This window comes from Myripristis murdjan, chromosome 13 (genome assembly GCF_902150065.1).
Source record: "Myripristis murdjan chromosome 13, fMyrMur1.1, whole genome shotgun sequence".
In the NCBI taxonomy this organism is placed as follows: domain Eukaryota; kingdom Metazoa; phylum Chordata; class Actinopteri; order Holocentriformes; family Holocentridae; genus Myripristis; species Myripristis murdjan.
The window spans coordinates 20,705,380-20,722,558 of NC_043992.1; the positions used below are offsets into that span (position 1 = coordinate 20,705,380).

Sequence of the window (17,179 nt, forward strand, 5' to 3'; positions counted from 1 at the left end):
CATATTCATTCTTATTGATTGATTACTGATTATTTTTTTTGTTGATCAATTAAAGCATTAATCAAACAGCTGTTTCAGCCCTAGTTAAGTGAGCAGAGCGACAACTTCCTCCCACACCTGCATGCTGCTCTGACACGTGCACATCTGTGAGGCAGGCAACAGGTTTCTTCCTGCAGCTCAAACCTCGGCATTGTAAGCAACTGCTCTGTTACCGTGAGCTGTTATGAAATGGACCTGTCACCATTCATATTCACTCTTAGCTGCCTACCCCCCATAACACCCGATTCTGCTCTGCTTTTTCTAAAACATAAATCAGGGAACTGTAACGACAGATGTTTCGCAGCAGGGGAGGAGAAGAAAGACATAATTCAACAGCTGACACATTCCAAACTTTCGTGTTACTTTAATATCAGATTTTAGTCCGAGAAGGGCATCTCTAAATCCGTACAGGGGCAACAACATTGCTTTGTGTATGTAAGTGTGTGTTTCTGTGCGTGGGCATGTGTCTGTGTGTGTGTGTGTGTGCAGTGTGTGTAAAACCATATCTGATAAAGAGTGAGTCCTGTGTGGCTTAGTCTAGTAGACTGTAAAACCTTTAAACAAATCCTGCTGCGTGTTTCCTGTTAAGGCCAAAGGTACACACACACACACACACAGACCTGCTTACATGCTGACACACCCAATATACAACAGAAAAAATATATATAAAAAAGTACCAAATTGCTCACCAATTACTTTGCAAACAGAGAACACAAAGGAGAGTGAATGAGTGAGAAACAACCAGACACACACACACACACACACACACACACACACAGTCCATCTATGTTGTTTGCTCAAGTTAGCAACCCCATCACTCCCTCCTAACACCAGCCTAACTCGAACCCCATTACATCAGCCCACGTTGTGAACTGAGGGCTGCTAGGAGAGGTAGGTAATCTGTTTTTGATTCTAAGGGCTGTCTCTGAGTGTTTGTGTGTGTGTGTGTGTGTGTGTGTGTGTGTTCAGGTAAGCTTGTGTGTGTCTTAGATTGTGGATACCCGATCTGAGCTAGGCCTGAACCCGACAGGTCCCAATGGACAAAAATTTTAAAATTATGTTCAGGTTTGGGTTGGGTTACATCAGCATTATTTTAGCGAAAAATGATGGACCTGCTGTCTGTTCTGGGGAAGTTCCTGTATAGTGCTGGAGTTTACATGACGACACTGAAGGTAACACATAGGCTGTTTCAGGCGGTAAATGTAACCTAGCGATGGAGGACAAGCAAAATCTCAGCCTCAGTTGGAGTTCGGACAGAAAAAAGGTGCGTGCGTGTCTTGTTGAGTGTCTGTGTGAGGAGAAGAGGGTCTAGGCTTGTTAAAAAAAAACAGCAAGAGAAAGAAATATTCAGTGCCTGGCGAATCAGCTGCCACAGTGTTCCAGTAGGGGATAGAAACTTAAAACTGCTTATGCTGCATGAAAAACTGCCCGAGGAAACTCAAAATCTGAATATGCTTTAATAAAGCTCTCCACCGAGCCTTGTTCCCTTTCATCCGGTTCTGACACGGCACACAATCAGTTCATCACCCTCTGTCAGACTGGATCAGAGCCACAGGAGCTTGAGTGTATATCTGCATCCCTTTCTATCTTCCCCAACCGGCGCTCCTCATTCTCACTCTATCGCCTTTAAACCTCTCTCTTTTTTTCTCCCTCGTTCTCTCGCCGCCTCTTGTCCCCCCACCCGCTGTCTTTTACTGCCTTGCTCTCTTTCTCCCTCTCTTTCACTGTCAGTTTGTGTATATGAGTAGCATGTTGACATATAATCTGATGCCATGTGAGGTGTGATGTAACAGGATCCGACGATGTGATGTGATGCAGAGTGATGTGATGCTCTGATTGTATCTTGTTAGACACAAAACGAAATAATGCAATAATGAAGGTATGATCCCACCAAACAAGAACTACAACAAGAATGCTGTGTCTATCCACTTTGTGTTGGACGTGGGCGTAAGTTGCAGAAGGGTTTCCAGTAGACCTAGTGATGTGAACCAAGCTTGCAGTGCGGGTGAAGGCATGGGACAAAATCTGAAGTTAAGTTAACTTTATGCAAATTAAAGGCATTGTTCACAGCACAATCAGACACTTGACTGGACAATAGTGAGTGAGTGTCTGAGCTTTTTGAATTCCTTCCTACCATTTCCTCAGTTTCCAACAGATGGAAAATAAAAATAAGCATTACCGTTTCAGGACAGTCAAGACTATATAACCAATCTCTCTCACCACACAAGTTTATGTTTGCTAAGATAGCAGCAGAAATTTTTAATTGACTTGAATTCACTCTCGACAACCTTTGTCTAATGTTAGTCATAATGAATTTATTCGAATCCTACCCGTAACAAAATGACCACCCAAAATGTACCTAGAAACAGACAGGAGAAATGCTGTGTGGGGAAATCGAAGGTGTCTGTGGTAAAAACTAAATCTTGTGTGATGTGAGACACAGTCAGTAAGTAGATTATTTCAGTAATCTACTTATTGACTACCTAATTGCCAATGCCTTTCCCATCAACTCGGCATATCAGCAATTCCCCACATATCAGCCTCTAAAGGTCAGTCAGGTGCTTCTCAGGAACAGATCATATGGATACAAAAAGGACTCTTCCGCATTCTCTGGAGCACACTGACCTACTTATAACCCTTTTTTACGTGGGTTACTGCACCACATTTTAACTGGTCCAACAGTGCAATCAGCATGTGGCTTGTTATTAATATTTCTATTTCATCAGGCAGCTTTTTTAATGATTGAGTCTTTATTATTCTTAGTGCATGTGTGAGTGAACCCCTGCAATGTTGAAAGCCTTCAGCAGCAGAGAAAGAAAGACATGTATTTTCTGCCTTGTGATTTTGCCATGGACAACATGACCTAGCCTCCTAAAACTTATTTCACATGCAATATTAGAGGTGCATTCCCATGTAAGAGGGACTTATTATAATACCCATGAGTCAGAGAAGGGAGACGCCGTGCATACTTGACACAAAATGGCTCCATCAGTTGCCATAATACCCTGAAGCCTTTACAGGGCACAATGGAAACAGTGAAAGCCTTAGAAGTTAACTGGCAGAAAAATATCAAAGGCAGTGAATTGTGCAACAGCAAAATATGAATTAAGACTTTGAAGAAAGTTGGAACAACACTGGGAAAAAAATACCAATAATAATAAAAAGCCAACAGGAATGGATGCATGAAAACCTATGGGAAGTCTCCGCCACAATTTTATAAGAGCGAAAACGTGAGACCTGTGCAGCTGATCAGATCGAACAGAAATTATGACGAGGTGATTAAGTAGCTGAAGGAGGCTTTTCAAACCCACATAATAGTCTCTTGTACACGAGACCAGGAAAACATAGTGCTACTCTTGTCACTTTGGAAATCACATGCCTGCAAATGACTTCTGACTTCCAACTGGCGGGAATCAGTTGTTATTTCTATTTTCACCAAAGGTGTAATGTCCTCCAACTGTTTGAAGCTCTGCCCCCAAAACTCTGCTGAAACTCCACTTTTTCAAATGAACCAGACAGCGGAGAGCTAAGCTGTTTCATGTGCTGAGCTGCTGGCACAAAATGTGCTCGGCGGGAGCATCACTGAGGTGGGTGCTTCACTCTGCCGCTGGGCGAGGTGATTAGCACCACGTGAGAGTGTGTGTCTGTGTGTGTGTAAGTGTGTGTGTGTGAGAGAGAGAGAGGTGTTAACTGACCATGTTGACAAAATGTTGGATCATTTCACACACATACACACACATATGTGCCCATGAACACACACAAAGTCACACACACGCACACACACACACACACACACACACACACACACACACACACACACACACACACACACACACACACACACGTTCACAAAATATGGGTCTGAATTATTTCTAGAGAAAATAAACTGCTTTGATCCATTAGTTGCACTGTTTTCATGTGACGGGTGATGTGAAGTTTGAGCTGGAAAGCAAAGAACCCCTGCACTGCACAGCTCACACCCACACCCACACCCCCCCAACACACACACACACACACACACATAAAAACACATAATTTAGGCCTCCTCAAAGGCATCCCCTGTTGTGCAGCCCATCTGTATTAACTGTGTGTGTGTGTGTGTGTGTGTGTGTGTGTGTGTACACACTGTAAATACAGGCCTGTGGGGTAAACAGATCTCCATCAGGCAGTACTAACTATGGTCCTTGAGGGACCTAAACTCCACTAATGAGCTTGAATGGCCTTTCTGTGTTGAGAAAAGGGTTAAGAGGGCAAGAAAACACTCCAGGGAATAGTTTCCTTCACCCACTTCAGCAAATGAGTCAGGGTCAGTTGCTTGGCTGCCTTCCTTGACCTTAACTGTTATGAAGGGAAATGGCAAAAACTACCCCAGATCTGCACCTGAGGGCAGCATCATCTCACAGTACCATTCTTTTTCACAGTATGTGATTAATAATGGACCAAATCCTCACAAGCTGTAAAGCTAGATTCCCACTGTTGGCTGTTTTGAATTGTATTACCATTAGAATTTGTTCTGGGGTTCAATTCATTATACGTACACTACCAGTCAAAAGTTTGGACACACCTTCTCATTCAATTTTTCTTTATTTTTACTACTTTCTACATTGTAGATACATACTGAAGACATCAAATATATGAAGCAAGATATATGGAATTATGTAGCAAAGAAAAAATTGTTAAATAACTCTAAATATGTTTTATATTTTAGATTCCTCAAAGTAGCCACCCTTTGCTTTGCAAACCCTTGGCCTTCTCTCAATGAGCTTCATGATGTAGTCACCTGAAATGGTTTTCACTTCACAGGTGTGCCTTATCAGGGTTAATTAGTGGAATTTCTTGCTTTATCAATGGGGTTGGGACCATCAGTTGTGTTGTGCAGAAGTCAGGTTGGTACACAGCTATAACAGCCCTATTTGACAACTGTTAGAATTCATATTATGGCAAGAACCAATCAGCTAAGTAAAGAGAAACGACAGTCCATCATTACTTTAAGAACTGAAGGTCAGTCAGTCCAGAAAATTGCAAAAACTTTGAATGAGTCCCCAAGTACAATGGCAAAAACCATCAAGTGCTACGACGAAACTGGCACACATGAGGACCGACCCAGGAAAGGAAGACCAAGAGTCACCTCTGCTTCTGAGGACAAGTTCATCCGAGTCACCAGCCTCAGAAATCGCAAGTTAACAGCAGCTCAGATCAGAGACCAGATAAATGCCACACAGAGTTCTAGTGGCAGACCCATCTCTACATCAACTGTGCAGAGGAGACTGCGTGAATCAGGCCTTTATGGTCAAATAGCTGCTAAGAAACCACTACTAAGGAAAAGCAACAAGCAGAAGAGATTTGTTGGTGGAAATCTGTGCTTTGGTCTGATGAGTCCAAATGTGAGATCTTTGGTTCCACCCGTAGTGTCTTTGTGCAATGCAGAAAAGGTGAATGGATGGTCTCTACTTGCATGGTTCCCACTGTGAAGCATGGAGGAGGAGGTGTGATGGTGTGGGGGTGCTTTGCTGGTGACACTGTTGGGGATTTATTCAAAATTGAAGGCACACTGAACCAGCATGGCTACCACAGCATCCTGCATCGACATGCCATCCCATCCGGTTTGCGTTTAGTTGGACCATCATTTATTTTTCAACAGGACAATGACCCCAAACACACCTCCAGGCTGTGTAAGGGCTATTTGACCAAGAAGGAGAGTGATGGAGTGCTGCGGCAGATGACCTGGCCTCCACAGTCACCTGAACCCAATCCAGATGGTTTGGGGTGAGCTGGACCGCAGAGTGAAGGCAAAGGGGCCAACAAGTGCTAAACACCTCTGGGAACTCCTTCAAGACTGTTGGAAAACCATTTCAGGTGACTACCTCTTGAAGCTCATCGAGAGAATGCCAAGAGTGTGCAAAGCAGTAATCAAAGCAAAGGGTGGCTATTTTGAAGAATCTAAAATATAAAACATGTTTTGAGTTATTTCACACTTTTTTTTACTACATGATTCCATATGTGTTCATTCATAGTTTTGATGCCTTCCGTGAGAATCTACGAATCTTCTCATAAAATGAGAAGGTGTGTCCAAACTTTTGACTGGTAGTGTATATATGTGGTGCAAACTGCAAAATCCATGTTTGTCCAGTCATCAGAAGCATTGCTCCAGTTCATGAATCAGATGCATGAGCAAGATCTAATGTGTATTAGTGGTGGGCGGAAAGAGGCAAATTGCTGAAAACATGTGTTTTGTGGTTCTGGTGCAGGATGCTAAGCAATGCGGAACAAGCTGATAATAATTTGTTAGTATGCCATAAAAAAAATAGAGTGAACTGCACAAAAGGAAAAGGATTAAGTTCTTGCCCAGACAAACGATTTTTCTTAAAGGAATAATAAACTAAAATATGATTTTTTTTGTAAAAAAAAAATTGTGCCATGATGTGTTTAGAAAAACACAAAGAGCTCTCCATTTAGTTTGCACTATACAAGACAGACACACACACACACACACGGACACATACACCTCTCCAAAATGTGTGAGGACATATCTGTAAAGGGCAGTAGGAAATGAAACAAAGAAGAAAAGACAAGACAGGTGGTAATAACTCAGATCTTTGCTTGTGCACATGTACAAGTACAGGTACACTGGTGCGTAAGGAGCCCACAGACACAGTCATGGCTTTGTGTATGTGTGTGTCTGTTTGCATGTCTTACCTCCCAGCACGCTGAGTGTTATGGCCTCTGTGTGCTCAGCCAGCAGATCTGCCTTGGCTATAGCAGCCAGAGAGAGGTAACTGGACATGTTCCTGCTCAGCTCCCTGTTCCCTCTCTGCAGGAAGCGCACTGCAACTGGGACAGCCAGCACCATGACCGGAGGACGACTGTAGTTCTGAGGGGAGGGGTACACAGGGGTTGAAGAAATAAGGTTATATTGGATCATGGGACATCCCTCCAGCAGCTAATGGGATTTTCAACACCTATTTTCCAACACCTGTTTTCGTATTTTTATGAACCCCTGTTCAATGTCTGGCTAATGAAGAATTTTTTTGCATTATAAAGTATATAGTAAATCATGGACATACAGGTACATCAAATTTTCAACTTCAGAATGGGATCAAAATTATCTTTGTCCTGTCTGGAGGGAGAACACTGCTAGTGGAGACGGCATGTAAATTGGACATGTTTGTCCATGTGTTCATGTCTAATTGTCCCAAGGGATCAAAGATCACAAACGCGATGACGGATGGTGCTCTGTCTGTCCATCACATTCAGTTTTTTTTTTTTTTTGGATGAAGCTTGGTGGAGTGAGGGATAGGGATAGGGATAGATCTTATTCTGTTGTACTCAGATCTTATTCTGTTGTACTTAGATCTTATTCTTTTTTTTTTATCTTTTTTTTTTTTTTTTAATTTTATTTAATCTGTAATCTCTGGATACTGCTGAAAAACTGCGAATTTCCTGCGGGATGAATAAAGTATCTATCTATCTATCTATCTATCTATCTATCTATCTATCTATCTATCTACACCAGGGCTGAGCATTTTGAAAATAAACCTGATTGGCCCAGCACAGCGCCACCACCAGGCCAACAGGGCCCTAAGCATCATGCTCAGACACTGCTGGGTCAAATGTGATGAACCTTTAGGGACTGATGTGTGTTTACACTGATAGCCAGTATCCACAAAATGAAACTGATTGACCCTCCACAGTGCCACTGACAGGCCAAAATCCCCCCAAACATCAAGCAGCAATGTCCCAGACACCGCAAAGAAAGAACCTGCACCAATCCTGAGGTTTGTCACGCTCGTCTTGTCTGTCTGATAGATTTGGACACCAGAAAGAGGAAAATGACAAGGAACACAGTGAAGCATTTCAAAACTCAAGCAGATGGGCTCTCGAAACACAAAACATAGCCTAACTCTGGTTTAAATGTATCGATTGGCAAACAATTACACTGAAGTCATTTATTTAAAATGCAGCACTCCCCACTTACCCACAGTTCTCTAGACCCCAGAGGAAATATTTGGAAAGTCTGTCAGTGATAATTAAGGATGAATACTGGGAGGATGAAAAGTCTAATGGCTACCAGACTGGAGGTATTATCCAGAGAGAGGGATAAGGACACTGAGGGCCACTATTCAGACTCTGGCACTGACAGAGGCAAGGATCTGTTTGATGGAGGTTCAATCCCTTCAGATTATAGGTTCTTATAGGTTCCTGGTGACTAAAACAAAAGGGACAACAAGGGACCTGTGTTTACAGTGTTGGCCTCCATATCACATTGTTTGAAATGGCCAGCAAGCACAGGTGCATGTTCTTTGAGAGATAAACATAATTTGAACAGTGAATAGAACAAAAAGCTTAAGACATTTTTAGACTAGGGACTGTGTGTCACGCAGTTTTGTAGTAATTCATATAAACAGCAGCAGGCATAAATAGCACTTTCCCCAAGCAACAAAACAAACAGCAGACAGTTTTATTAATAAAAGGCAAATATTTGAACACGGTTGGAACTGTTTGATGGACTAAAATCTGTCCTTCTGGTAAAATCAACAAATAAAATTGTGACCCAAAATGTGGATGTAAATAAAGTAGGGCAGCATATGGAAGGAAGCACCGACAGGCACATATCTGCCCTGTACAAATGCACATGAGGGAAGGGAGGGGAAGGCTATTTTAAATGCACTAGCACCCTCAACAGGATAGTGTGATACCAAGTCTTTTTAAGCATGTACATGACAAACTGTGTGTATGCACCATGCACACACACTGACACACCACCGACAGACTGAACCCTGACACTCTGCACATGAGTGCTGATAATAATGCAGTATCTTATTTCTTCAGCTGTGAGTCTGTTTAGTTGAAATGTCTTCATGTTTTGGCTTCATTCAGTCTATTCTCTGTTTTACCTTCATTTGTCCACATGGTGGCAGTGCATGCAATGTGTACCTCAAGCAATACAAGTTATCTATCTATCTATCTATCTATCTAACTATCTATCTATCTATCTATCTATCTATCTATCTATCTATCTATCTATCTCCTCCCCCTATTAGGCAGAAGCACTTAGGCACAATTCAGATCAAAGCACTCCATATGAAAATAAGCGCCATTATAATCCATAAATCTGTGTACAGTATGTGTGTGTGTGTGTGTGTGTGTGTGTGTGTGTGTGTTTGTGCGTTTGTGTTAGACAAGTGGTGTATTAATGAAGGCTCTTTTTCCTCCAGGCTCTCGCTTATTTCTCTCCCCCTCTCTGTGGGAGTTTCAGTGGAAGGTGAAGAAGCGTGCTTGTGCATGTGTGGATTTAGACAGAGAGAGGGAAAAGACAGACTGACAGACAGAGGGAGAGAGAGAGAGAGGGGGAGAGGGAGAGAGAGAGAGAGGGAGAGAAGAAGCAGAGAGAGCCAAAAAAGAAAGGACAGGGGAAAGACAAGGAGTGAGAGTGAGACAGTAAGGCAGAAACAAAGGGGATGGAATTGATAGAGAGAATGACAGGAAGACAAAGAGACAGAAAATGAAGGGGGGATAAAGAAGAGAGTAAGACTGGAAGAGAGAAAGAGAGAAAGATGTGAGCGAGACTGACTAATGAGTGATGGAATAAAGAGGACATCACAGAAGGAGTGGCAGTCAGAGCTGTCAGAACTTTTAGTCTCACTTCCGTGTCTGTGTGTGTGTGTGAGTGTTTGTGTGCATGTGTGTGTGTGTGTGTGTGTGTGTGTGTACACGTGTGTGTGTACACGTGTCCGTACTTTCCCTCAAGAGTCAGTCTCATTAGGATGGCATTAAACCCATTTCCATTCCCACAGGGGGACATAGAGAGAGAGAGAGAGAGAGAGAGAGAGAGAGAGAGACAGAGTTGTATGTTTTCAGTGTTTGGGTGAAAGGACAAATACTCCCTCAGATACTCTCATACAATTCAGTGTTTCTCCCACAGGTCTGAAATAATGAATAATGAATGGGTGGGGGTGTTTGCTATATAAACTAAATTATATTAGTATTAGAGCTAAGCTGCTATGATGAAACAGAGAAGCATTGTCTTAAATTCTGTGCAGAAACAATGACACAGCGCTAATAGTGGTAATACATTACAGTGTATATAATATGTATAATATGTATGGTATGTACATGTATATATATGTATGTATGTATGTGTGTGTGTGTGTGTGTATGTGTATAAATATAGAGTTTTTCCACACCAAACTCACCCAGCCATGGCTTTATGGAGCTTGCTTTGTGCACTGTGGCTCAGTCATGCTGGAACAGAAAAGGACCTTCCCCCAACTGTTTGCACAAAGTTGTAAGCAGAGAATTGTGCAAAATGTCTTGGTGAGCTGAAGCATTAAGATTTCCCTTCACTGGAACTAAGGGGCCGAGGCCGACCCCAGAAAAACAAGCCCATAGCGTTATCCCTCCTCCACCAAACTTTACAGCTGACACAATGCAGTCAGGCAGGGAACGTTCTCCTGGAATTCACCAAACCCAGACTCGTCCATCAGATCGCCAGATAGAGAAACGTGATTTGTCAATCCACAGAACATGTTTCCACCACTCCAGAGTCCAGTGGCGGCGTGCTTGACACTGCTCCATCCAACGCTTGGCATTGTGCTTGGTGATGTAAGGCTTGCATGCAACTATTCGGCCATAGCTATCCATGCCATGAGGCTCCCAGCACAGTTTTTGTGCTTGTCAGAGGAGCACAAATGGGGAGAATGTGGTTTGTACATTTTGGTCTAATGTGGCACTAGAGGAAAGGTCACAAGGTCACCAAAGTTGACAGGGATCATCCTCTGGGTAGCATGAATGTGCTTTCCGAATTTCATGGCAATGGCAGATACTAGACCAAAGGTAAGGGTGATTCAAATCAAGAGAAATCTTCCTTTGGGGAGCATGAATGCACTGAGGCTGACGCTACAGGAAAAGTCATGAGATCACCAAAATGGTCAGGGTTCCTCCTCTGGGGAACATGAATCCACTCCCTAAACGCTATAGCAAATTGCCAAATAGATTGTAAGATATTAACTTTGATATTTTGGCCTAGGGGTGGTGCTAGAGGAAAAGTGATGGTGACATCAAAACTGGTAGTTCATTCCCTGAGATTGGCAAGTACCCATAGGAAATTACATGGCAATCTGTCCTTTACACAATATGTTGTGTACAAGTTAAATGTTTGGCACTACAAGAAAGATCACAGGGTCAACAAAATAAAGAAGAATATTCCATGGTGGAGTATGAAAGCACAGACCAAATATCATGGTAATCCACTATTTACATTTTGTGATCTTCTTGTGTGAAAAACACTTGAATGAATGAGCATGAAAGTGCTTCACAAATTTCATGGATATTTGCCCAACACATTTTGAGATGTGTTGGCTTGAAGGAAAGTGCTGAATGGACAGATAAACCAACTTACACAGTCCTGCCTGCCAGCGGGCCAAAAATGTACCATCAAACAGCAACTGGATACACACAGATAGGTATATATACAATAGTTAAAGTTAATGTTAATGTATCTTAGAGTGGATTTTTACTGTAATAGTTTATCTTCCCACTTCTCTGATGCCAAACATTGAGTTCTCTCAATGTGGTGTAAAGCCTGGTTCCTCTCATTGATCCCTCACAAACAAGTGACATGTTGCTTAATGGCTCACATACCAAGAGAATGAGCACAAAGTGTGGACAGGTATGTGAGATGGTATGTACTGCTTGTGTGTGTGTGTGTGTGTGTGTGTGTGTGTGTGTTTGTGTTGTGTGTGTGTGTGCATACCTGGAGTATACAGCTGGTGATGTCAGAGGCTATCTTGGCATGTGGGGTGTCCTCAGTGTTCTCGCCCTGCGGGGTGAGGTTGTGTTCCAGACACGACTCCCACAGCCCCACCAGCGCTGCGCTGTGACGCTCAATGGTGCCAGTCTCCCTTATTGCCGTGGTGATGCGTGTTATACAAATCTCCACCACTGCTTGGTCATTATCATTGGTCAGATAGTCCTGTCAGTCAGCCAATCAGAGGATGGCATAATAAAAATCAGATGTTAAATTAAGGACACGATGATTCATTAGGGATGAATGTATAAATAATGAATTAGACTGACATATTCACACTGCAGTTGTAAATACACACCTGATCAAAATTTTAAGACCAGTCGAAAAATTGCAAGAATTTACATTTTGCACTGTTGGATCTTAATAAGGTTCTAAGTAGAGCTTCAAAATGCAAAAAGAATAAATGGGAGTGAGACCAAAAAAAAAAAAAAAAAAAAAAAAAAAGAGTAAGCAATTTATCGCAAACAACCATTAAACTGAAATAGGCTGTTCATCAGCTGATCAAATCCACTGCCTTTAAAAACCCTAATCTTGGCAAAAATGTGGCTTCAGTGTCATTTTCTGTCAGGTATCCACACTGTCATTACCTCCTGATGGCAAAGGCAAAAAAGCTTTCTTGTTAATCACCTCAAAAATTCGTTTCGGCATGCTTGATGCTAGTGTTTCCAGGAGGCTGGAGGGAATGTTGCTCCAAGTGGTGAAGATGGCTTCATGGAGGGCATCCACTGTCTGGAACTGGTGTCCATTTTTGTAAACTTCCCTTGCCATCCAGCCCCAAATGTTCTCAATTGGATTTAGATCAGGGGAACACGAAGGATGGTTCAAAAGAGTGATGTTATTTCTCTGGAAGAAGTCCTTTGTCAGGCGGGCATTGTGAACTGCAGCGTTGTCCTGTTGAAAAACCAAGTCATTACCACACAGACGATGGCCTTCAGTCATGAGGGATGCCCCCTGCAACATCTCCACATAGCCAACTGCCGTTTGACGCCTCTGAACAACCTGAAGCTCCATTGTTCCATTGAAGGAAAAAGCCCTCCAGATCATGATGGCGTTCCCTCCACTGTGCCGTGTAGAAAACATCTCAGGTGGGATCTCCTTGTCATGCCAGTAACGTTGGAAGCCATCAGGACCGTCAAGGTTACATTTTTTCTCATCAGAGAATAAAACTTTCTTCCACCTTTCAATGTCCCATGTTTGGTGCTCTCGTGCAAACTCCAAACGGGCAATTTTGTGTCGTTGAAGGAGACGAGGCCTTTGAAGATGTTTTTTGTTTTTAAAACCCTTCTCTCGCAGATGCCGTCCGATGGTTATGGGACTGCAGTTGGCACTAGTGACAGGCTTAATTTCGGCCGAGGATCATCCCATGTCTTGATGGACAGCCAATTGGATCCTCCGGCTCACGGCCGGTGAAATTTTTTTGGGTCTACCACTTGACTTTTTTGTTCCATAAACCTCAGGATCTTTTAAGAAGTTTAAAATGACTGTCTTACTGCATCCAACCTCAGCAGCAATGGCACACTGCGAGAGGCCTTGTTGTATGCAGCTCAACAATCCGACTGCGTTCAAGGAGAGAAAGTTTTTTTGCCTTTGCAATCAGGAGGTCATGACAGTGTGGATACCTGACAGAAAATGACACTGAATCCACATTTTTGCAAAGATTTGGGCTTTTAAAGGCTGTGGTCTTAAACTTTTGATCAGCTGATGAACAGCCTATTTCAGTTTAATGGTTGTTGGCAATAAAATGCTTACTTTTTTTTTTTTTTTGTCTCACTCCCATTTCTTCTTTTTGCATTTTGAAGCTCTATTTAGAACCTTCTTAAGATCCAACAGTGCAAAATGTAAATTCTTGCAATTTCTCAACTGGTCTTAAGAATTTGCTCAAGAGTGTATATCCAAAATCTATTGTCCTCATCATTTAGAAATATATTTTTTGGTATTTTTTTTCTAAATACAGTACAGGCCAAAAGTTTGGACACACCTTCTCATTCAATGCATTTTCTTTATTTTCATGACTATTTACATTGTAGATTCTCACTGAAGGAATCAGAACTATGAATGAACACATGTGGAGTTATGTACTTAACAAAAAAAGGTGAAATAACTGAAAACATGTTTTATATTCTAGTTTCTTCAAAATAGCCACCCTTTGCTCTGATTACTGCTTTGCACACTCTTGTCATTCTCTCGATGAGCTTCAAGAGGTGGTCACCTGAAATGGTTTTCCAACAGTCTTGAAGGAGTTCCCAGAGGTGTTTAGCACATGTTGGCCCCTTTGCCTTCACTCTGTGGTCCATCTCACCCCAAACAATCTGGATTGGGTTCAGGCCAGGTCATCTGCCGCAGCACTCCATCACTCTCCTTCTTGGTCAAATAGCCCTTACACAGCCTGGAGGTGTGTTTGGGGTCATTGTCCTGTTGAAAAATAAATGATCGTCCAACTAAACGCAAACCGGATGGGATGGCATGTTGCTGCAGGATGCTGTGGTAGCCATGCTGGTTCAGTGTGCCTTCAATTTTGAATAAATCCCCAACAGTGTCACCAGCAAAACACCCCCACACCATCACACCTCCTCCTCCATGCTTCACAGTGGGAACCAGGCATGTGGAATCCATCCGTTCACCTTTTCTGCGTCTCACAAAGACACGGCGGTTGGAACCAAAGATCTCAAATTTGGACTCATCAGACCAAAGCACAGATTTCCACTGGTCTAATGTCCATTCCTTGTGTTTCTTGGCCCAAACAAATCTCTTCTGCCTGTTGCCTCTCCTTAGCAGTGGTTTCCTAGCAGCTATTTGACCATGAAGGCCTGATTGGCGTAGTCTCCTCTTAACAGTTGTTCTAGAGATAGGTCTGCTGCTAGAACTCTGTGTGGCATTTATCTGGTCTCTGATCTTAGCTGCTGTTAACTTGCGATTTCTGAGGCTGGTGACTTGGATGAACTTGTCCTCAGAAGCAGAGGTGACTCTTGGTCTTCCTTTCCTGGGTCGGTCCTCATGTGTGCCAGTTTCGTTGTAGCGCTTGATGGTTTTTGCGACTCCACTTGGGGACACATTTAAAGTTTTTGCAATTTTCCGGACTGACTGACCTTCATTTCTTAAAGTAATGATGGCCAATCGTTTTTCTTTAGTTAGCTGATTGGTTCTTGCCATAATATGAATTTTAACAGTTGTCCAATAGGGCTGTCGGCTGTGTAGTAACCTGGCTTCTGCACAACACAACTGATGGTCCCAACCCCATTGATAAAGCAAGAAATTCCACTAATTAACCCTGATAAGGCACACCTGTGAAGTGAAAACCATTTCAGGTGACTACCTCTTGAAGCTCATCGAGAGAATTACAAGAGTGTGCAAAGCAGTAATCAGAGCAAATGGTGGCTATTTTGAAGAAACTAGAATCTAAAACATGTTTTCAGTTATTTCACCTTTTTTTGTTAAGTACATAACTCCACGTGTTCATTCATAGTTTTGATTCCTTCAGTGAGAATCAACAATGTAAGTAGTCATGAAAATAAAGAAAACGCATTGAATGAGAAGGTGTGTCCAAACTTTTGGCCTGTACTGTATATATCTCGAAAAGTTTTATCAAGTGTGTGTGAAAGGTATTTTTCTTTTTTACAATAGTGACAGCTTAAAGTTTTAAACTTGCATGACACTGCAGCTAGATGTATATGCATATCATGTGTGTGCATCTCGGCATGTATAACCCACTGACCGGTGAGCAGGAGATGGCCTTGATCTGGTCCAGAGCCTGAGACAGGCAGTCCTCTATCTCTGTATCCTCCAGAGAGAAGAGATCCCCGGCCCTGGACAGATCCCTCTGGCCCAACACCTGGCTGAACAACTGGTGCATCCTGGGCCCGCTGGGTACCAGGTTCAGGACTCCTTTCAGACCAGTTTGGGCCCAGTTCAGGATCCCTCAATTAAGAATGCATAAATCCCTGCCATAATCATCCAGGAGAGCAAAATCTTCTTGAATATAGCCAGGTATCTTGTGGTTTTGGTAACTTTTGTCCACTTGGTTTCAGACACTTCAGAGACCAGAAAGAAGCCTCAGCATTGTGATGCCATGATGTTAGAAAAAAAAAAAAAAACTTCTAAAATGACATCCAATTCAAAATATCTTCATCTTTACAGACTATTTAGGGACTATTTAGGCACTTTGGGGCGTTTGACCCTGCTCTAGTTGTTTCAAGCAACTGAGAAAACAGGGAGAGATCCAAAATATCCATCATATATATTTGTATTAGGAATCATTTAGTGTCTAAATTATGTTAGTGATTTAGAGAACAAAGTAAAATATTCCTGAATGGAGGCCAGATCAGGTAGTTTGGACAGTGGTGGACAAACTTGGCCCAATGTTTTTCTGGGTCTGGATGCAGCCAGTTACCATGGAGACAAGGCATGGTCTGGAGAAGGCAGCCTCTCTATAACAGAGTCCTGCAAGAGAGAGGGAGAGAGAGGGGACTGAAATTTGGTGAGTGAAACTGTAAACGCCAGCAGGAGAAAAAAAAAAAAAAAAAAAAAAAACAAGCCAAAGAAACAATTTTATGACCAGATCAATATCAGGAGGTGCCCCCAATATCCTGAACAATCAGAGTATGTATGGTTATTGCTTGGGCTCTCTCTCTCTCTCTCTCTCACACACACACACACACACACACACACATACACACAGAAACTGCAATAAGAAATACATAAAAATTAAAAACAGCAAAACAAAATAATAATAAAGGGTGAAGTATGAAATGTTAAAACTCTTAAGTAGATAAATAGCAAAGGAAAGGTTAAGATAGCAGGATTTTAAAAAAGAAAATAAAAAAAATAAAAAAAGAGAGCAGAGGTATAGAAGAGCTGGTATAGAAAAATGACTCATTTTTTAATTAAAAGCCAGGCTAAAAAGGTAGGTCTTGAGTTTGCTTTTGTCCTATATCCTGTACATTCTCTGCTGCTCATCCTGAGTTTTTGTTCTGACTTGAGGGAGAATTAAAAGGCCACTGACAGAGGACCTGAGAGTTCATAGTATTAAAGCCCATCTGACAAATGGATAGGACCAAGACCATTAAAAGCTTTATTAACCAATAAAAGGGATCTTAAAATCAAGTCTGAAGCTCACATGGAGCCTTCGCGGAGACTTTAAAACTGGTGTAATGTGTGCTCTCTCACTGGTCCTGGTCAACACACGAGCAGCTGAGTTTTCTGTTACTTGTGATTGTCTTTTCAGGCAGATCAGAGAGGAGCATTACAGTGGTCAGTCTAATAAAAGCATGCATCAGTGTGTCTCTGTGTTGGCTTGAAAGAGAAACGATCGTGTGCTGGAAATGTTCTCCTGATGAT

General features: G+C 42.2%; 1 protein-coding gene across 3 annotated transcripts in view; it reads right to left on the reverse strand.

The window, feature by feature from the left end:
• The window catches only part of veph1 (ventricular zone expressed PH domain-containing 1), a 91,714-nt gene extending 76,019 nt beyond the window's left edge, over positions 1–15,695 (reverse strand). For all 3 annotated transcript variants that reach the window (XM_030067810.1, XM_030067808.1, XM_030067809.1), the window contains exons 1-3: positions 15,558–15,695; positions 11,792–12,010; positions 6,736–6,910 (exon numbers count right to left, since the gene is read on the reverse strand). In XM_030067810.1, coding sequence (XP_029923670.1) covers positions 6,736–6,910; positions 11,792–12,010; positions 15,558–15,695 — 532 coding nt within the window. The remainder of the gene's footprint in view (positions 1–6,735; positions 6,911–11,791; positions 12,011–15,557) is intronic.
• Between the last annotated feature and the right edge of the window lie 1,484 nt (positions 15,696–17,179).